Source organism: Xenopus laevis, chromosome 5L (genome assembly GCF_017654675.1).
Source record: "Xenopus laevis strain J_2021 chromosome 5L, Xenopus_laevis_v10.1, whole genome shotgun sequence".
In the NCBI taxonomy this organism is placed as follows: Eukaryota; Metazoa; Chordata; class Amphibia; order Anura; family Pipidae; genus Xenopus; species Xenopus laevis.
The window spans coordinates 115,701,544-115,724,851 of NC_054379.1; the positions used below are offsets into that span (position 1 = coordinate 115,701,544).

Below are 23,308 nucleotides of genomic sequence, written 5' to 3' on the forward strand. Positions count from 1 at the left end.
TGTAAAAAGGGAGCGCAACTGAAACAACTCTTTATTTCTGGTGAACAATCTGAAAACAACTGAACTTAAAAAAAGTGTTTGGAAGGTGAACAATCCCTTTAAGCTCTTAGTATTAATATAAAAAATTGCAATGATACCTCTATATTTTAAGCAGCTAATGTTGAATCATTAACTTCCCATGTTTCATAACATTTATTTACCTTCCTTCCTTTTTGATATGACAGACGTAATGTCCTGACATTGTAGATGTTCCAGCATGGCTGATTATCCCAAAGAGTTCATATCCTGAAACAAAAAACACATACCTTGCTATGATACAAAACTTTATTTTTGTCATATAAAAGGTAGAGTAAATATGTTTCTAATGGGACTATTGACATGACATTTACACCAGATGTTAGAGTTCCATGACCTGAGTTCCAGCCTTGTGTTTTTATATGGTCATGGAACACCTCCATAGTTTATAATATCCTTATAATACACAAAAGCCATGAATATCTTGTAAATTATATCCTTATAAACGGTGAGTAGTGATGTCATCAGTTATAAACGGTGAGTAGTGATGTAATTTCTGTCACATGACTCACTAAAATTTGTGTATTATAATTAATAAAGTACCCCCAGTTGTAAAATATGAGGATATTATAAGTCACCTCGGAGTTCCATGACCTGTATAAAAACACTCGGCCTTCGGCCTCGTGTTTTTATATGGTCATAGGAATAGTGAGAGTCAGCATCTTGAAAACTGACATGTTAATAAATAAATATGGCATTTTCAGCTTAGCTTTAGGTTCATTAATTCCAAGTCTCCTAAATGCACTGCTGACTTGTTTAGCCATAATTAATGTGCTGTTTTTGCTACTGGCATTTAGGGCCAGGTGTTTTAAGCACTAAGAACAATATGAAATCAGACAATGCAAAAAAATCCTATTTTTTTTATATGCTATCAAGGGTATATGGAGAAAATTAATAAAAATAATAGTAAAAAATAGTAAACATGTAGTTTATTGTTTTTATACACGTCTTTTGACACTTGATACCTCACTTGATATGTTGTACTGGTGAACAACCTTGTTTATATAATGTACTAGTTTTGCTGCCCCCATTTCTATTCATTTGTTCACACCCTATTAGGTGGTTTGACGTCACCCCTGCCCCACCCCTGCACTTTCCTGTCGTTTGTTGCTTTTTAGATGCACTGTTTGTATTGTCTTGCACTTTAATAAGGGCTAGATAGCTAGCCAAAATGTCAGCTCTCTTCAATTAACCTTTCTGTACATTTCAAGTCCAGAGAGTGAGGACATTTTGTGCTTTCTGTGCCATTAATGTGGCTGCACCGAGGCACCTTGGCATTTTTAAACATAAGTGGCATATATATATATATATATATATATATATATATATATATATAATACACAAAAGCCATGAATATCTTGTAAATTATATCCTTATAAACGGTGAGTAGTGATGTCATCAGTTATAAACGGTGAGTAGTGATGTAATTTCTGTCACATGACTCACTAAAATTTGTGTATTATAATTAATAAAGTACCCCCAGTTGTAAAATATGAGGATATTATAAGTTACCTCGGAGTTCCATGACCTGTATAAAAACACTCGGCCTTCGGCCTCGTGTTTTTATATGGTCATGAAACTCCTCAGTAACTTATAATATCCTTATATTTTACAAGAGGGGGTACTTTATTCACTATATATATATATATATATATATATATATATATATATATATATATATATATATATATATATATATATACACATACATACATACATACACTACAGCTATATGAGACATGCTTCTCTTACTTCCATTGCCATCCTTTATTCTAGGGCCATCCTGTTCACTGTCTGTGATAATGCCATTGGGATTGTTCTCAGTATCAACACAGCCAGAGACATTATCAGCCTCTTCTTCACACTCCGGGTGAGAGAACATCCAGTCCAGAGCTCTTTCAAGATTATTGTTCTATAATTGAAGGAGCAAAGAAATGGCAAAATAGAAAAAATAATCAGAAAATAAATCTTAGGAATCTTAACAAAACTGAAGAGTACCTTGTACTTGATTCAAACTAACATATAATTATTCCTTACTGGAAGCAGACCCAGCCTATTGGGTTTATTTAATGTTTAAATGATTTTGTAGTAGACCTAAGGTATGAAGATCCAATTTATGAAGTGGAAGGCAAAGTGCAGTATGCCATTTCTTCTTCATAACTGTCTAGAAAAATTAGAGATATTAGACTTTTTAGCCACATAACAGTACAGACTAATGATTTGAGCAGAATTGCAGGCCTGCACAATGACTCCAAACATGTGCCTAACAAACACACATTTCTATTATATGAACGCAAACATTAAAAAAAAGCTTAAGTAAACTTATGGCTGAAACCACTCAATGCAATTACACTTACTGTTGCTCTTAGTGCCTGGATAGCGTGATTTCTTGGGAAACCCATAGAGCAAATAAGTGCTACAATCTCTTCTGGGGGCTGGTTTAATAGTGCATTCTGCCCATGAGATGATGTGGAGGCCACTGTTCCACAACCAGGAATGGTCAACGGTTCTGCAAAATCTAATAAAAATCAGAGCTGGCATAAACATCTAAAGCCGTGCTGCCCAACTTGTACCTTTCACATTATGGGCCAAATATTTGATTACATCAAATGCTCAGGGGAATAATAATGATGAAACTGCATGATGCCACACAAAAGAAATCTAGGGAGACCCTGAAATGCCATAAAATCCATGGTGGACTGCGTCTAACCTGTTAGCCTCCAGTCGGACCTCCCTTAAAAAAGGCTGTTATATTGCACATGTCCTGTACTACTCCAGCAACAGAGGTGGCATGTTTCGAAGTACTAAACCACTGAGCTAACAATCACTGATATTGAGAAAGCCTGATAATTAGCGTTAAATAAGTTGGACAAGCAACATGGATTCTAGCCCCGTATCTAGTTTCTCATACCATAGTTTCAAACCTATTAGCCAAGTGAGCAATTGACAGCAAGAGTGCTGGCATGCAAATCACTTGATGGCACCAGTAACAAGTTAGAATAAGCCAGCTCAATGATACACGTTCCAATGGTTCCCAAATTCTACTGCAGCCCTTGTTACAGGTCAGCCTTCATTATACTCATTTATCACTAACTTGAAAACAGTTACAACATAAATCTTACAGATATTTACAGATATGTAGTTGTTAATAGTTTAAGAATTTAGCGTTCATCCTTCTCCCCACCCAACAACTTAAGGCACTTTAGAGGGGGTTATGAGTTTGGGAATCAATCAAATAAACACTCCATTGTGTCACCCTGTTTCCTATTTCTTTCTACCAATCATTTCTGCTTTATAGAGAATTACATTTTGGGAATCATGGCTTTACTCTAACTAAGCCACTAGAATTGGGACTCTGACTTATTAAGGACCCTTTACCACTAGCAGTTCTATCAATTCCTGGAATTCAATGATATGTGATAGTGTGTTGTCTGCTTAGGAGTAAATACCTGCAAGAGAGGTTCAATATAATTCTCTCTTTTTCGATATCTACTGACCTGGTTCTTCCATGTGCGCAATAATCCAGTTAAATGCCACTTCTGCCCCCATGCTCCCTGTGTAATACACTGCTTTCCGGCAGGCTTCTAGAGGAAAGCCCATCTCTGCCAGCTGCATCACTGAAGATTCATCTATGTCAGGAGCTAAAAGAAGAGCTTCCAATTAACTATTACTATCAGTAATCACCCTTAACAGGCTTATCTGCATTGCCAAAAATTTGTATAAGTTACCATAAGAACACTGTGAACCATAATTACTACTTTAAAACAGGTAGTACAGGTATAGGACCTATTCTCCAGAATGCTTGGGACTTGGGGTTTTCCAGATAAGGGATCTTTCCGTAATCTGGATCACCATACCTTAAGGGTAGGGGCACACGGCGCGATTTCGCCGCGATTCTGCGCTAAGCGAGTTGTCGCTGCGTTTTTTAAGCCGAAATAGCTTTGCTAACTTTGGCGCTGGCGTCAATGCAAATCGCGGCGAAATCGCTGCGCTAATTCACACGCGGCGATACGTTTTCTATTGTCGTCCGAAGTTGCCTCGCTGGGCGTTTCCGGGCGACAGTAGAAAAAGAATCGCCGCGTGTGAATTAGCGCAGCGATTTCGCCGCGATTTGCATTGACGCCAGCGCCAAAGTTAGCAAAGCTATTTCGGCTTAAAAAACGCAGCGACAACTCGCCCAGCGCAGAATCGCGGCGAAATCGCGCCGTGTGCCCCTAGCCTAAAGGAACAGTTCAGTGTAAAAATAAAAACTGTGTAAATAGGCGGTGCAAAATAAAAATGTTTCTAATATAGTTAGCCAAAAATGTAAACTATAAAGGCTGGAGTGAGTGGATATCTAACATAATAGCCAGAACACTACTTTCAGCTCTCTAACTCTGAGTTATTCAGTGACTTTAAGGGGGGCCACATGGGACATAACTGTTCAGGGAGTTTGCAATTGATCCTCAGCATGCAGTTCAGATTCAAAAGCAACAGTTATGACCCATGTGCCCCCCCCCTTAAAGTCACTGATTGGTTATCTCCTGGTAAGCAATCACTGGAAACCAAGAGAAGTAGTGTTTTGGCTATTATGTTAGATATCCAGTCACTTCAGCCTTTATAGATTACATTTTTGGCTAACTAACTTTATTGAAAACATTTTTTATTTTGCACACCCAGTTTTTATTTTTATACTGAACAATTCCTTCAAGTCTGCTAAAAATCATAGGGTTGTTTTGCCACAAATATGGATTAATGCAGCTTGGTTACCGGCAAGTACAAGGTACAGTTTTATTATTACAGAGAAAAAGGAAATTGTATTTAAAAAATGTAATTATTTGCTTATAATGGAGCATATAGGAGATTACACTCCTGTAACTGGGTGCTAACAGGTTTCCGTATTAGGGATCCCATACCTGTATTTGTCACAAAGACTTAATCTAAAATGTTCTCTAAATGGTAGCATTTCTTGGGCTGCTGCTGCTGAGAGTCAGCTGAGAAGCAATGGCATAGTAGGGGGTTCAAAAAAGTCTGCCTGTTACCCCTGCCTACAGTTCACCACATCACATATAGTATGACAGAGTGGGCATGCACAGTGTGTACGATTGCTCTGCTGCCTGGGAATGAGAAGTATGGACTGTGGATCTGAGGCTGGTAACAATCAAAGGCTGGTCACTGTAGAGGAGGGAAATTCAGTGCCCAAAGAATCTTATTAGCCTAAATTACTATGTAAAAAAAGTTATTTGCAACAGGGACCTGTGCTTATGGTAATGGTCTGTCCTGCGTTCAGCGGGTCTACCTTACATCGGATCAAGGTGCAGTGTGGAACAGTTCCACTGACACAAGACAATTGTGAATGATCACTAAGGGATATTCTTTCCTTTAGGTACTTATGAGTCCTCAATTTGCTGCAGGGTAGTTGTAAATGAGCACTATAGTGTAGACAGCGTGGTCAGTAAATAGAATTCTTGAGAAATATAGTCAAATGCTGCAGCAAAGAGCAGATCACTTCAATGTTAAAAATAATTTTATTAGAAATATATCTAAGATATTCACAGGAAATAAGCAGCTGCTTAAAACATATCTTGTATGCTGCTATGAACAGATGCTCAGTGCTCATTAATAAATCACTTGATATGTGAAAGCTAATCTGCTCATCTGCTGGTATATACACAAAGTGACTCTGTATGACCCACCGCAAATAGACACCAGTTTTCCAAGTTCTTCTATGTCACAAGTAATGAACAAACTAAGGAGTCTTAGACAAACACTGATAAATCAAATTAGTTTTGCACGAAGGAATTGTGGCTTGCTGCATGAAAGTGATACAGTATTATAGTGATAGTTCACAAAGCCCTGTTCCATTGTACTTTAATACTGGTCCAGGATTGGCAATAATTTATTTTTAGCAGGCCCTTGGCCAGATGTAGCCCTCCAAAAAATTCTTATCACCTAGCCTCCCAATAGGCTTTTACAGTATATGCTAACAATTGTGTTATAAACTGGCACACTACAGGGACAAATAGGTTTGACAGCAATGATCTACTGTATATTTCTTATATATAAACTAGATTAATTCACAGCCCTTGGTGGCATACAACTGCATTAACTTGCAATCCAATTAAAGATGACTGGCAATAATACAATAAGAGGCTTGATTTTATGCAAATTATCAGTCATTTGTTTCCAGTAATATTTGTAGTTATTAAGGTGAAACAATCTGTATTCCATTGGGAACTTTCTTTTCTATTGATATTTCTAATAATATACAAAAACATCTTGAGTTTGTATGTCAACAAATTCATTTCAATATTCCACTTCATTGCCTACACACTAAAATGTTCTGTATTAAATATCTTCAAAAGATGGCCTTCAAGTGCCATTTCCTCATTTAAGCCCCCAGGGATATTTTGCAGTATCTACTGTAAGAAACTGAATTCCTTGCACGACATCCCTCTTACTATTCTGTTATTAAAGGAGAACTAAAGTCTAAAAATGAATATATGCCATATTTTATATACTGAACTTATTGCAGCAGCTTCTCAATAGCAACAATGATTCAGGACTTCAAACTTGTCACAGGGGGTCACCATCTTGGAAAGTGTCTGTGACACTCACAATCTCAGTGGGCTCTGAGTAGCTGCTGAGAAGCTAAACTTAGGGGTTGTCACAAATTATCAAGCAGAAAATTAGGTTGGCATGTAATGAAAGTAGTTCAATCACCAATGTGCCTTAGATGTAAAACTGTTGGCCATCCTATTGCACACGTTGTAGGAATGCATGGCACTCCAGCAGGAATGGCATGATATATGTGCATGGTTGACAAGAGCTGTCCTGGGGTGTAGTAAAGGTGGTGTTAGATCTTGTCTTTTAACCTTGGACCTGGATGTAACCCTGGACAAATATACCATGATTTTTATTACCAAAGCACTACTTCAGGCCCGAAGGCTGATTACCCTTCATTGGAAAGATTGCTCCCCACCGACCTTCAAAGAATGGCGAACAGCTATGGACAATGTGGCAGCAATGGAAAGAGCAGCACTGGACAGGAATGGACAGTTGCTTTAATATATATAAATATGGCACCTTTGGACAGGTAGCTTGGATGTACCATCTCCCTCCCCTCAGATGGCAATTATATACCCAACGATATTAAGGCACTTCTGGGTTACTAAATCTAGAACGAGCACAGGGTGGTCACAGTAACCTTGAGACAGAGCCTCAGTTACTTCCACAATGTTTATTATATGATGCATGGTCAAATGTATGCTCTATTGTACTCCTATGTTTTTTATTTTCCTGTGTTATTCTTCTTTCAAATAAAATTTCTTTGAGCAAAAAAAAGGAGGTTTTCCTGTAATATAAGCTGATGCTACAGGGCCGATTATTAATTTCTAAAGCTAATTGCACTGGTTTCTGTACTTCAATGTAGTAATAAGCTGTATTAATTACTAATCAGTCTTATATTGTGGCATTTATATTCTATGTGTACTATATATTGTGAGTGGGTCTCTAAGCTCAGTAAGTGACAGCAGCACAGAGCATGTGCAGTGAATCAGCAGAAAAGAAGATGGGGAGCTACTGGGGCATCCTTGGAGACACAGGTTGCCTTGGGCTGGTACAGAAGCCCAAACATTATTTACAACATTTCTAGCTACTTCTTTAGTTAAGATTTAGTTCTCCTTTAATCCCAATAGATTACATGATGTCATCACATTTTGCGACATCACAGTTTTCATCAGTTTTACCTCTTATTTTTCTTGGGTCATCTTTCCTTCCAAGATTCAGCAGTTTTACATATGTTTTTCTGTATTAAACAGCGATTCTCAAATGAAGGGGCTAGTCACCCTAAGGGGACCCAGAGCAGTAGCTGGGGGGCAGCCTGAAGGTCATACAGGGTGATAGGTTGCAAGAACATGGCTATGGCTGAATGCAGTGTTTTATATTTCTGCAACCTGAGCTAAAAGGATGTCAAAAGGGACTTGAAGCAAAAAATCTGAAAAAACCACAGTGACATCAATTGATAGGGCAGTCAGTGTTAGCCTTTTTATTTACTGATATTATTATATCTTCTGTTATATTTGAACTGTTATTATTTTTGTATCTGTCTTTTCCATTGAGAATAAAGAACACTGCATGCAATGGGCAAAATAAGAAGTCAAATTATGATAATTATTTCAGAACTATTTTCACACTTGTTTTATGGCGAAACATCAGGACTTGTCAGTGATCACTTATTAGAATTACTAGAATTGCTGCTGTTGAATTTTGATTATAATTTAAATAAAACTGGGAGCGGCTGCAGTGAACTACCTTACACCAGTGCTTTATAATGGGCCACTGTGGCGTGTTTGGGCTTTTGTGTGCTGAAATGCAAGAGTCTAGAATTATTTTAGTCCAGTTATAAATAAATGGCTGCTGTAGAAGTCAGGAAGTGCAGCTTCCAGAGATTGAAGATATATTACAGGGGTATGAAAACAGAAAAAAAAGAGTTCCCAAAGAAAGGGGACCCCCAAAGAGAGTCATAAACATCACACCATCCAATTTAGTAAATCAAGAGCATTATTCGTGAAGTGAGAAAAATACCACTAGACATTGTTGTCCATTGTTGTGAAAATTCATTATAATAAATAACGTGTATCATAAAAAACACCTTTGTTTGTGGTTCGTTTAATCACTTGTGTGTTTGAAATTCATATTTGTGAGTATATAAATTAAGAGAAAATTGATTGATATAAAAAGTGCTCTAGTGCCAAAGAGTATCCCTTATGTCATAGACAGTTCATGATCCACTGATATCCAATTGCTAAGTGGACTTTTACTTAAAACGTAACATTTAATTGTTTTGTTAAAAAAAAAAAAAAAAAAAGAGGGATTTCATGAGGGATAATTCATTAAATTAAAAACAATTAAAAAATACTAGATGTATAACGATCAGGTGTATAGTCTTTGGGATGCTCAGTGTGCAACATTGCTAATACACTGACCCCACCTTGATCTTACATCCACCTATCAGCCCTCTTAAAAAATATATATATATATGCCAAGGAAAATGGTCGGCAAAAAGATATAAAGTTTAGTAACAAATATGATCAGACATACGTGCAATGCAGTCGTTTAGTCTGTCTAAAGATATGGCATATAAAGCAAAAAATAAGCCGAAACAAGCCGAGTCTGGTGTGCCATTAATTATTCCTGCCACTGTGTCCTCTCAGAGGCACCTATATCAATGAGGTCTAATCCCTACAGCTAGTGCGTAGGAAGCAACACCAAACAAGGTTCGTATGCCCAATGTCAAAAACACGTGGATTGTTTCCACCAAGTTTTTCAAAAATAAATTGACCACCGTTTCCAGTTAACCACCACCCATGCGACCAATTCCTTTCCCCACTTGCATACGCAAGTTTAAAAAAAAAAAACAGCCTGAGCTGTACACCTGACGTGTGTTTCGCCACAAGGGCTTTCTCAAAGGCCATGGGTGGTGGTTAACTGGAAACAGTGATTGAACAAACCACAAACAAAGGTGTTTTTTATGATACACATGTTATTTATTATAATGAATTTTCACAAGAATGGACAACAATGTCTAGTGGTATTTTTCTCACTTCACGAATAATGTTCTGGATGTACTAAATTGGATGGTGTGACGTTTATGACTCTCTTTGGGGGTCCCTTTTCTTTGGGAACTCTTTTTTCGGTTTTCATGTATATGTAAAGAGTTGTCAGCACATCCACATTCAATTGGATGCAATTACAACAATGGTGCTGTGTTAGAAGGTGCGGATATTCTATATATAACAAAATATATTACAGGAGCCTTACCCATTTTGTCTACACACCCTTCTGGTGACAGCATCACCCATAAACAAGTGGCACTCTTGCCAAATTGACAAGTGCATGAGATTAAAAGGAGAGGCTGAACATGTCCCATCTGGAGGGATAAAAGACCAGTTTGAAGGTGTGTTAAGTCACTCTTAAAATGCTGTCGCTCCTCATACTTGCTAACTACAGCAGCATCATGACAAGCTACAATATCCTTTTCCTAGGGCTTAAGTTCTCATGATCTTATTGTAGTCTTACCAGTCAAATCCAGCTGGCATAAGAAAATACTACAATGTAAATGCCCATTCACTGCCACAAACTATCCATTCAGTCATCCTAAGTGAAACATACTCAGGCCAACCAACCCAAAATAAAATTTATGTTGAAAACTTACGTTCCATAAAGTCGTTCCTGGAAAGATCTGCAAATGAAAAATAAGAATATAATACAAGAGCAATTGATACTGTACAGACAGGGAACTCTTTATTGGTTGTATCAGTGGTTATCAGTGGGGTTTTTTTTTTGATATGTATTCTGTATGTTCATTGTATACATCCATTTATTGGACCGTGCTGTAGAGTATGTTGGCGCTTTATAAAGATGTCAGTAATATTAATGATAATAATATGAAGATCTGACCTATACATTACATCTTATGCTTTTGCAAATCATACATGAAGCTGTAATACTCACTGCTTTGGCTGACACAGTTGGATTGGTGGAATGCAAAGACTGCTAAAGCAAACTTGAATTTTATCTTTTGAATTATTGATATGTGACTGGAAAAGGACCAAAAGGATATGACAACGGAAATGAAAAGCTATCGCCCCTTGAAACTTGTTTTTTTCATTGTCTTTTGAAAAACTGCACTGAACTACTAAAACAAATGAAAAGCTATAGCCCCGTTTGTTTTAGTAGTTCAGTGTCGTTTTTCAAAAGACAATGAAAAAAACAACTTTCAAGGGGCGATAGCTTTTCATTTGTTTTAGTAGTTCAGTGTAGTTTTTCAAAAAACAAGTCACCATTTTTTTGTATGACACAGTTCTCACTGTTGGTATTATTGCCTTTGTAAGAATTCATATGGGTGCAAGCATTTACCAGAGTTTATTAGTAAAAACAATAAAAATCTTGCACCTCAAAACTTCCCTATAAAAGTGGAAATTTTCTTTAGATCATAACATAAAAATATACAAATCTGCAGACGATCACCTTACGTATTTTATACCTAAGCAGTACTTATTCATAAGCAATAAAGAACCCAAGGTCTCTGAAAAGTTTGTGTAATAGTTCCCTGATTATATGTATGCCCCAAAAACCTGTTGTTCACGTCACATGCATAAAGAATTCATAATCCATTGAGCAGTTCCTTCAATGGGCATACATGAATCAAACCTCTTGGATGATGAGAGAATGCATATAACAAAGCATTTCCGCTAACATTTTGTTGTTATAATCCTCTTGTTGATCACTGACAATATCCAAAAAATCTGGCTAGTAAACTGCAAATGTAACTCATTAGGGGGTTAATTATCAAAGGTCGAATGTTACGTTTTTTTATGCCTCAAATGAACTTAAATGATCCCACAACTCGAATGGTTATCTTATTTAAGAAAAAACACCAATGGAAAAAAACTTGATTCTGCGAGTATGAATTGCGAAACCTGGATTTGAATTCAAGCTATTTCCAGGGTCATGGTATAATAAATCTTGAAAAACTCTATTATTTTTTTTAACCCCAAAGATTTGAGATTTTACCTAAAAAATCAACTTGAAAACTTGAATTTTTGTGGAAAACACAACGCAAACCTTAATAAATAACCCCTTAATCTCACTGAGAAATTGTTCAAAATAATCCTGGTAATCTGGTTAAAATAAAATCATCTGTGTAGCACAAACACAAATATTAAATGCTCCTTCTTACCTGCAGAGACTTGGATTTCCTCCCACCAACCCATGTAGAGGTTGGGGAAGGAGGGGGCATATTTGGCCTATTTTTAATGCTCTAATCTATTTATACCAGTATTTCTACTGCTTTTATGATTAAATAAAAATTGTATTTTTAGAATCATCATCATATACCTCTATGATCATCAGGAATGATAATAGGAGGAGCAATATCTGGAAGTTCTTCTTCTCCTGATTTGAGCCCTGTAGCTCTGAGATGGTTGATGTCCAGAAGATCTGGCATGTCTATAGTCACATCTAGTTAAAAGAAAAGAAGAATGTTGACATTCATTTAACTTATCATCTTTTACAATGACAATGGTGCATAGGTTGATTTTTTCTCTCTGGAAAGCAACAGTAGTTTTGTCCATTTTACATCATATTTTCAGGGAGGATAAAATGTGGTAGGCAAACACCAAAGAAAGAAATTCCAAAATAAAAGAGGTCAGTGCTTTTACTTCATCTTTTTCAAAAGACATAATGATGAATTTCCTTGCAGCTCCCCCCAATGGGGGCTCAAGATAATGTAGAAACATGTCTAAAATGCCTTTGGTACCAGTGGCCTAAGTTTTCACTGATCGCTCAACATCTTTCATCTCCTTGCAATTACAATAGTATATGGAATAACACTGATTTCTACTTATCCTCTCTATTACAATATAATTTTGCTGATAATATCGAGTGTGTAAGTACTCACCGAGTTTCTTGGGCACCCAATCAAGGCCAAATGTAAACTTCTTTATCTGGACTACCAGGTATTCAGGGAATGAAGAAAAGCGAGATGTCCTAAGAAACAAACATACGTAAAATGTCTGCACAGAAATTAGATTACATCTGAACATATATACCTATATAATTTTGTCTACAAAATAAACACCCACAAATACAAACTCTCTTGATTTAATATACAATAAGTGAATCAGATCGATTTTGGAGGAACATCTCAATGACTGGAGACTTTTGCTGTTGATGCCACTGCTGCTTGTACTTAACTGCCCAGTTACAGACACTGAGGACATAGATATAATGCAACCAAAAAGCCAGAAAAATCACATGGATTCCCCTTTTTATGCAATCCAGTCTATACTCTGTGTTAGGAGTTCCCATGTAAATGTTATTGCACATTCACTACTCTAAATGTACAGGTGTATTATGCCTATAATTTGATACAATGCTTGGAACTGTATCTATACAGTATGATTCCTCAATCTTGTGTTGGTTGAATACTTTGGAGCAGTTGTAGAGCAACAGCTTATGTCTGCTCTTATGATGAAATTCGTCCAGCTGCTCAGTGTAACTATCCAAATGGAAAAAAGTACCTATTATTTTGAATGGGCAATTAGCACAAATACGATTATTAGATGCTTTCAATAATTGCAAGCTTTGTATACAAGGTTTACACATCGCGCATATGAAACCCTACACTCCAAACACAAACTGCTGTTCTCCGGCACAATCTAAATATAGAATTGGGCAAGGGAGAAGAAATCATTTGCTGACACCCAGCACCGTCTCTCTTCCAGGAAACAGCTGACAGCAAATCGTTGGCCTTCAGGCAGGGAATTATTTACAAAGGAAGGAGAAAATATCTCACCTAATGGATATAAAAACTTTAAGGAATAGTTAGAAATAATAGAAAGTAAAAAAATAACTGAACACAAGAAATTCACTAGTATCATACTAATGAAAAAACAAGTCAGGTGAAATATTTACTAGTAATTATTTTAACCTTTCTGTGGCCAAAGGTGACTTCTTCTATCAGGGAAAAGACAGTTTGTGGATATTTACCTCATCCCAATCCAACCTTCTTTCCTCCTTCCATCATAGAAGGCTTTTCTATGCACGGCCATGTCAGGCAAGAATGTAGTTAATGAACTGGGGTTAAAAACGTGGTTGCTTTGGGACATAGGGGTACTGCAGCAATGGCATGTTACCAAAAGCTTGAACCATCAGGGTACAGCCCAGGAACTTCCTTGCAAAGCAAAAAGAGTAGCAAGAAAGCGCTGTAATTAGCGGTTGCTGGAAGCAGCCAGAGACTCTTTGGTCCTAGTTGCACCCTGCACATCCAGTGTAGCTTTAAGAATAATGAACTAAGCTAGGTGGGGGGACACCTTTATTTTATGCAATGGTGAAATATGCTACACTGGTTTTGGGTAGTATAACTGGAAGGTCATATAAACTTCACATCTAAAGCTATTATATACTATTATACGGTTGGCCAACAGCTTAAATGTTATGATCTATACAATACAAGTGTACAGAAGAACCAATCTGAGCACTACCCAATGAAATACCATTGCACATACATAGTGATGGAATACATAATCTTGTTATAGGTCCTAAGAGATGCTTAGATATTTACTAAAGCATGATTAGGCCTATGTAACTTTTCTGTTTATATCTTTTTATTGAGGTTTTCTCTTTTTTCCCCAATACAGTCATGTGCAATTGTTTCATACATCATTGATAACACAAAAGTCAAATGTTATATTCAGATGAAAAAGAAACCAGGTACTGTATCAATTTTTATGTATGTCAAACATAATAAACATACATTAAACTAAACTTATTTGCCCATCTATATTTTCTTACATCAAATGTTCTCTGTTATTTTATGCAACATTTGTCAACAAAGGAACAGTTTGTAACAGTTGTTTGTTCAGAGTCAATATCAGGGGGGTAGCAACATTTTTTTAGACCAACAACCAAAATGTGTGTAAATAGGGTATTCCTTTATCAAAACGTAACAAACTTTCACTTCAGTGTGGGGGATCTCCGATTGGCTCCAGACATCACGTGTCTTAGAATCCGGGTTCCTGGCTTAGGAACTTTCATTTACTTTATCAAAACGTCACCATTATCTATCATGTTCATTATTAATGTATCACTCTGTGTAGTGGTTATCAGCATTATGCTGAAAGAGAGGACACATCTTGCCAAATTTGTAGAAATTTATTGTAAGTTCCCAATAAAAAGTCAGTTTTTCGTTTATTATTATTTCTGTTATGCAGGCCTTTAGTTGAATTGAAAGAAATGTAGTTTGCCAAGATTTGGTTAGCTGCTGTAAATATGCTGCTGTTATTAGTTTCCTGGATTTACAATTAGGGGCACATTTACTAAGGGTCGAATTTCGAAGTGCTAAAACTTCGAAATTTGACCATCGAATTGAAAAAAGTTTTCTTTGATTACATTTAGAAGTTTTCGATCGAATTAAAATAGTTCGATCGATCGTAGAAGTCAGATTTTCAAAAAAAAAAAACTTTGACTTCTAAAAACTTAGCCAAATGTTGGCTATGGGTTCTAGGAGGTCCCCATAGGCTAACATAGCAATTTGGCAGGTTTAAAGTGGCGAAGTCAACGTTCTTTAAAGAGACAGTACTTAGATTTTTGAATGGTCGAATATTCAAAGTTTTTCCAATTCAATCGAAGTCGAAGTTGGCCTATTCGATGATCGAAGTAACAAAAAATTACTTCGAAATTCGAAGTTTTTGAATTCGAAAATTCACTTCGACCCTTAGTAAATGTGCCCCTTAATATTAGGTATCCATTGATTAAGTAAGGCAACCCAGAGATCCTTTTGAATATGGATGTGGGTGATGGAGTCAATCAATCCGTAAACCTTGACCAGTACTGTTGCACTAGGGGACATTGCCACCATATGTGAGCCATTGTTTCTTCCTTCCCACATTTTTTTAAAACAGGCCTTAGGTTGAGATGGGAACTGTATAAACTCATAGGAGTCAAATACCAACGGGTGAGTATTTTGTAAGAAATTTCAATTTGACTAAAATTGATGGAACGTTTATTTGTACCTTCCCAAATCCTCTCCCATACCTTTGGATCCAAGGTTTGGCATAATTCCTGCTCCCAAGTTTTTATATAGGGAGGAGAAATTATATTACTTTGCATCATTAAAAGCAGATAAAACAAAGATTAAATCTTTTGAGTGAGGATATTTTACACATAATGTCTCAAATGCAGAGCAGGAGGGCAAATCCAGAACTTTGTGTATTGAACGTAAGTAATGACAAACTTGTAGAAAGTGGACTTTTTCCATTATAGGGGGGTGAAATTTGTTTGCAAAGCTTTCCCAAGACATTATACCTGTAAACTGGTATAAAACTTTAATATATTTAATTTGGGTTGAGCGTCACCATTTTAAAGAAGCAGTTTCTATATCTGGTGGGAATTCTGGATAACCTCAAAGTAGGGTAGCAGGCTTATGAGGAGCTATCAAGTTGGCTGAATATTTATTAGAGTCCCAAATGGATAAAGTGTGCTTAATAAAATCAGACATCCCCTTTGGACAAAGCTCTATTTTAATCCAAGGGAGTGCTGCAGGAGTGACCATGTATACTAGTACTGTCTCTAATTGGACCCAAACAGGGGGTGAAGGATAGTACCTTTGAGTGCTTTTGGAATCACTGCTATTTCACCTATCAGTGCTTCCTGAGGCCAGAAATTGCCCTGGGCTATAAAGTTAGGTCTCTGAGGGGTGTGGTACCATATTAACATTGGAACCTAACATATATAGGCAATGATTGTGGCCCTAGAGATTCCGAATAAAGGTTCACAGAAAAAATAAGACAGTCAGTATATAGACCAATAATTAGGACTCTGGAAATGAAAAGGGTTATGATATGGTACAGTTATATAAGGACTATGTAACTTGTCTGGGAAGGCTTAATAATTAATAATAAGTTTTCTATATTCATTATTCCTAAAATGCAGGACCATTCATACAAATTAGTTAAAATATGCTGCCATTCGTACCAGAAACCCTTAAAATCCCAGTAATTAATTTAATATTATAGACATACTTTGAACATAGATGTGCAGTATTTTACATTAGTATTATGCTGAGTGAAAACATCTAACAGTTAAGGATTTCTTCACGAATATTTATCAAGCATGCATTACTTTTTGCATAATGTAAGCACTGAAAAACACTTATGTACAGAGAATGATAAGTGGATACATCTGTTATTGTGCAAATGAAAATTCAAAATGATCGAACTCTAAAACCAGCTTGGACCCAGTAAACAGTCTAACACAAGTTAAAACACATATGGTTCTGCTGGATAGCTAAATAGTGGATAGACCAGCAATTTATTATTATAGATGTCGATTGCTATAAAAAGATACAAAAGAAAGACATACTTAACACCCGCAGACTTGGCTTGAAGAGCACTGCTCCAGAAGTCAGGCACATTTTCAGGCTCTGAAAAGGCCTGTAAGCAGGCACTGAATGGGATCTTGGCACGGACCAGCTCTGGTGGAGGCCTCTTTGCACTCTCTGCTTCTCTTCTTTTCAGGTCATATGCAATCAGTTCCTCTGTAATACGTCAGATGAATAAATATTTTTTAGAGGAATGTGCTGCTAACCTTCAGCATCATAGATTCGGATATATGTTAACACCAAAACTTGCTAAATAATAAAAATAATAAATAATGGGGCCTTTTTTCCCACTACATTTCTTTTAAACCAAGGTTTTCACTCGCAAAGTTCAAGCACCAGGATTGCTGGTTGCAAATCACACAGTGCTTTTCTAACTCACACACAAACAAGTTCATTTACATGTCCAAGACACACATCAACAAGGGAAAACCATTTATTCAGTCACAGAAACCTGCATTCTCACATTTACACTGAATAGGAATCAAGGTTTTCCACAAACTCCAGGCTCAACAGTAGAAAGGGATCTAGTCTCATTATCCATGACCTTTTGGACTACAGATACAGCATATTTGCATATGATAGATGTCTCCAATATGAAAACACGATCGATCAATATGTCAGTCATGCAATAAAATGTATTTCATATATTTTGCAAAGGCCTTAAAGTATGTGTATGTATACACACACATATATATATAAAATATAGTGCCAAAATATTATTAATTATAATAATATTATGAATATTGTTGAGAGCTGTTCCTGTTTTTCCAACATGGTAATGTTGAGCCAAGACACCGCACAAAAGATCAGGTGGATTTTTATACACTGAAACGTCTGGTGTTTAAGATTATATAACACATTATTTAAACAATTAGATTCTCACCTTTATTTGTAGCAGTTTCCATGGGCACTGGTAGCTGCATGATATAGTCAACTCTCTGTGTATAACGTACTTTCCTTGACTGGCAGCACTGTGTCCTTTCCTCCACCAAAAACCTGAAGACATCGCTTGGGTTCTCTGAGCCAATACTATTTCTCTGTAGAAAGAAGTTGTCTCAGCATAGAATGGCCAGGTGTACTGTCCCTCAAGCTTAAGTCTTGTTAATTACAGTACATATACAAATAAATTCTAAAAAAAATATTTAGTGCAAATGTTGCCACTGGACTAGTAAACCACAACAAGAAATGAGCAGGTAATCTTCCATGACATACCTCTACCAGGTTTACAAAATGTATGAAAAATTCTTCTGCATCTTGTTGTCGGTTTGAAGAAAATTCTGCATGGCTTTTGCTCACTAGCGCTTTAAACATTCGAGTGTTAATGCCTTTCAGTTGAGGCTTTATAAAATAGAGGAGAAGAATAAAAAAAATGTGTTTAGTAAAATGTATTATTTATGCATTTGCTCCCCATCCTACAAGCATGCCTTACATTTTAGCATAAAGTGAGCTAAGCTACCTTTTGTTTGGTCTTTTAAAGGGTCCCAGAGGTGGATTGAAATGTTGATTAAATAAAAACAGACTCTGAAGAAAAAATCCCTGTGTGCACCAGCATTTACTTATACATACATATATATAGGCGACAAATCTCCTCTTCTTCAGGGTGAATAATCTCCCCGAACTGCCTCCCGCCAGCTAGAATGTAAATTGGGGATGGCTCTCGGAGCGATTCGTTTTCCGAAATCCCCTGAATTTTCCTTGTGAGGTAACTTCGGAATACAAAGTGCTCCAAGTGCCATCCCGCCGGCGATTTACATTCTAGCCAGCGGGAGGCAGTTTGGGGAGATAAGTCGCCCCAAAGAAGAGGAGATTTTTCGCCGGGCAACTAATCTTCCTGAATCTGAGCGTGTGCCCTGACCCTTATAGAACTGTCACTGCCTGAAACAACAGTCTCTGCGTGTGCTAAGCAAGAGATAAGTGAAGAACTAAAAAACACAATACAAGATAACCATAAACTAAGCGTAATGTTGATATATTGCCAAAACTGTAAACATGGCAGCAAATTAAGTTGCTGGGGTTACTGACAGGAGGAAGGGCTATTTTTGTTTATCTTTTCATTGCCAGGACGAACTCCTCCCTGCCCCCATTCTCTGAACTCTCATTCCTGGACACTTTCTCTAGAGCAGCAATAGATGGTTTCTAGGCATATCAAGTCTCAGTCATACCAAGAACCAGACTGATTTTTAATAGCAGTGTCACTGCTCAGTGGGAGCAGTGATGAGGGTTTTTTACATAATGAAAAATACATAATGAAAGAAATGTAATTCATATATGAACTTAAAATTCAACGTTTACAATATACACTATCTAAATATGTTAAATGGTCTTGAAGTAAATGTAAATGTTTGCAAATATTATATATTATATGTTATTTTTCTGTACAGCTAGAACATGCTGTGTTCATGCTATGCAAAAGAAAGTTTTTGTGGGGAAATCAAGGTTTTTGAGGGTATTTTTCAGTCAAAACTTGAATTTGCAGGGTAAAGAAAATTTTTTAAAAAAAACCCTCAAATTTTTTGAGATGTATTATACCCCGAACCTGGAAATAGCTTGAATCTGAAAATACTCCAGCTAAAACCTGTCGAGGTCATGTAGAAGTCAAAGTCCGAGGTCCCTTGAACCATTTGAAGATGTTCATGATGTTTAAGTTATTTTTCTGGTGGGTTTCGCTAGAAGAGTTAATTAAAGGAAAACTATAACCCCAAATTGAATACTTAAGCAACAGATTAAATCTAATAAAGTGACATATTAAAGAATCTTACCACACTAGAATATATATTTAAGTAAATATTGCCCATTTTACATCTCTTGAACCACCATTTTGTGATGGTCTGTGTGCTGCCTCAGAGATCATCTGACCAGAAATTCTACATCTCTAACTGTAACAGGAGATGTTTGGAGGCAAAAGACAAAACTCTCTGTTAATTGGCTCATGTGACCTTACATGTTTGTTTGTGTGCACTGTGAATCCTACAATCCCAGGGGTGGCCCTTATTTTTTAAAATTTAAATTTTCTATTTATGATACCCAATGGCGCATACTACTAAAAAGGTATATTAATATGAAAATGTTTTATATACATGATTCAGGGTTTTACATATGAGCTGTTTTATGCAATATGATTTTACAGACAGCAACATTGTTCAGGGGTATAGCTTTCCTTTAATTCAAGGGATTCAAGGGTTTTTTTCACCGAAAACTAGATTAATTTGAGTTTTTGGGGTTTTCATCCCAAATTCACTAATTCAAGTTTTTACCATTCGAGTTTTTTCTTAAATCATAAATCATTCGAGTTGTGAGTTCATTCAAGGTATAAAAAACCTCACAAACCTCAAAACTTTGATAAATAACCCCCTTAATGTTGCCAAAACCACCAATCAACAACAAAAAAAAAAAACACCAAAAGCACCATTTTTTTTATTTTTTAAAGTTTACACACACCCAACTTCAGCAAGTATCCAAAGGGTATTAGTCTTTATATGGTTTCACATCCTAGAACAGAAATGATAACCTAATAGCTATACACTTGTCACACTATAGAAAAAATATTTTTCTCTGTGTTAAAATCTGGCTGAACACTAAGTATTAAAGCAAATTAAGAAATATACCTTTATGGTGCTATGTGGCTGATGGTAACTGATGGTTAGTTTTAGTTACTAGTGTTAGTGTTTTAGTTAGTTACTAGTGTAGTGTTCCATGGATCATTTGTAAAAACAAAGGGTTCTGCCACCAATAACACAGTCCACCAATGATCAAAAGAAAAACATTATGGAAAAATATTGTTGTTTTGCCAAGAAATATAATTTATATCATATATGGGGATATCCTTATATAGTCACCAATATTTAAAAAAGATTAAATACCTTGTGTTCTTCTTTCATCACCTGCTCAATTAGCTCAGATTTCATTGGAGGTTTGGAGAACAGCCCTGACAGCAGACCATGGCCAAGTTTAGCCCTACGCAGAATCAAAAAGAAAATCCATAAAAACATGTCAGTGCACTTACTATATTTTGAAGTGAGTTGACATACAGTTGCTATGTCCTGCCATGGTCACACCACACCAGGCATTACTTACAGATTTAAATAATTACCATCCACTAATGGAACATGATATGGGAACTCTTTTCTCTTTGCACTTAATTCCTAATCTTTTGTACAGTTTTTTGTTCTGGCTTACATGAAAAGTTTTGAGCTGGGCAGGGTATTTTACTGGTCTTGAACTTAACAATGATATATAATGCACATTTAAAACATATGATGCATGTTAAAGACCATACTGACAAATGGCGTAAGAGAACAAGACCTCAAAAAATACAGCATTTCAAATATTTATCTTATTGCAGTTAGCTTAACCAGCAACAGCCAAATATCCTTACATCTGTGTGCTGAAATCCTGTGTTGGATCCAGAGGTGCATAATCAAATATTCGTGTAAGGTTTCCCACATATCTGAAAAATAAAATAAGGGGGAAAATTAGTAATCCAAGCAGGCAGTAAAAATACATGTTTTGATTTTGCATCTGATTTGTTCAAGTATAAATTTCTTACATGTAATGCGGGGAAGCCAATGAAATGTCATCTAACCACATTGCTTAGGCTAGAATATGGTTGGTTTCTAAAATGTCAACATTCCTCATAATTACACTTAAAAATGGGTAGAGTCTAAAGCTGGCCATAGATGCAAAGAATCCTCAAATGATCGGACTTCCCCATCTCCAGACCAGCCACTAACCATTCAGATCAAATAAAGTAGTAAAAGAACAGATCTGCCGATGTTCTGCCCCTGACAGCAATCCTACGAAAGTTATGTCGGACAAAGCTGGTGACAGTCTCCCACTGAAAATCGTACGATCGGCAATACATGCAGAGAAATTATCGGCAACCGACAGAAATCTTTTAACCTGGCCGATCGACCAAACGACTGACCTTCTCCGTGTGAAGAAAAATGTCTGGACTTTCCACACACTGTCCAAAAATCGAACGAATCGGATCTTTGCGTCTATGGCCAGCTTAAGGGGCAGAGGATCGAGTTGTATTTTCCATGAAAAGTTGAGTTTTCAAGGTGATTTTCTTGGTCAAAACTCAAGTTTTTAAGTTAAAAAGATAAACTAGAATTTTTCAAGTTTATAAAATAAAAAAATAAAAACTTTTCGAGATTTATTAAACCCCGACCGTGGAACTAGCTTGAATCTGAAAATACACTAAACCCTGTCCAGGTCATGTAGGAGTCAATGGTAGAGGTCCCTAGAACCTTTTGAAGATGTTAATAGCCTTCGTGATGTTCGAGTTTTTTCGGAGGGTTTTGCCCGAAAACTCAATCAATTCGAGTGATTCAAGTTTTTTTCACAGAAAAATCTGTTAAGTCGAATTTTCAGGTTTCGCAACTTTAACTCACTGAAACCATTTTTTTCCATTCGAGTTTTATCTCAAATAAGTTGTGAGTTCATCCGAGGTATAAAAAAAACTCTTACATTCAAATTTTGATAAATGACCCCCTAAATACAGTATTCTTCTAAAAAAAACAATTAGAGGACAACCAAGGGTACACAAATAATTATGTTTGTGCACAGACAACCCATAGCAGCAACAACGGGTAATTTCATGTTAATTAAAATGCACACCCCATAGTTAAAACCAATCATTTGGAAATACATCACTGATTACATCATGGATCATTCAGTCTCATATTACCAACTTAATGATAAAATCAATGGATGTTTCAAGGTCAATATCTATCTATCCTGTGTGTGGCTTATTTTATAGATTAATATAAAATACCACTTTACCTTTTAACTTTGTACAGCAATATATATTTTGTTCCTCCATTCATTATCTTTTCATTTAGATTTTTGTATAAACAAAGTTTCTTTATTCTTCTTAGCTGCCCTTCCAAATGTACATTTTATACTTTTCTCCTTGTATCTACTCTACCTCTATCTATCATATCGTTAGCTAATCTGAAATAAGACAAATCAGTGGAGCAGTTCCTCTTAAAATGGAGGAACTATCCCACTGGTTTTCCATTAACTAGTATAATGTTACCAGCTTGCACACCCTGGCTCTCCGTGTCGTGAAAGCCCGGTGAAGAAGGATTCGGTATCCTCCAAAAATCGTAAGTAAATAAATTCAACCGGCACTTAGGTCAAACATCAAGCATGTTTGTCCTTGCTTGATTTTTGACCTGAGTGCTGGTTGAATTTATTTACTTTCTATTAACTAGAACTCTAATGACATGACTGGGAATATAGAAGTTGACACCATTATCCATGGCATTCAACTTCATATCCAAAAACTTAATTTCTGTCCTTTCA

General features: G+C 36.4%; 1 protein-coding gene across 2 annotated transcripts in view; it reads right to left on the reverse strand.

The window, feature by feature from the left end:
- The window catches only part of usp13.L (ubiquitin specific peptidase 13 L homeolog), a 56,583-nt gene that overhangs the window by 7,832 nt on the left and 25,443 nt on the right, over positions 1 to 23,308 (reverse strand). Inside the window, exons 9-20 of one of the 2 annotated variants that reach the window (XM_018263677.2) lie at positions 21,375 to 21,446; positions 20,860 to 20,953; positions 18,212 to 18,337; positions 17,883 to 18,036; positions 16,981 to 17,155; positions 12,518 to 12,606; positions 11,956 to 12,078; positions 10,271 to 10,297; positions 3,573 to 3,716; positions 2,433 to 2,584; positions 1,828 to 1,987; positions 201 to 285 (exon numbers count right to left, since the gene is read on the reverse strand). In XM_018263677.2, the coding sequence (XP_018119166.1) occupies positions 201 to 285; positions 1,828 to 1,987; positions 2,433 to 2,584; positions 3,573 to 3,716; positions 10,271 to 10,297; positions 11,956 to 12,078; positions 12,518 to 12,606; positions 16,981 to 17,155; positions 17,883 to 18,036; positions 18,212 to 18,337; positions 20,860 to 20,953; positions 21,375 to 21,446 (1,401 nt within the window). Of the gene's footprint in view, positions 1 to 200; positions 286 to 1,827; positions 1,988 to 2,432; positions 2,594 to 3,572; positions 3,717 to 10,270; positions 10,298 to 11,955; positions 12,079 to 12,517; positions 12,607 to 16,980; positions 17,156 to 17,882; positions 18,037 to 18,211; positions 18,338 to 20,859; positions 20,954 to 21,374; positions 21,447 to 23,308 lie in introns of both variants that reach the window. The other variant, XM_018263676.2, reaches the window with a different exon arrangement.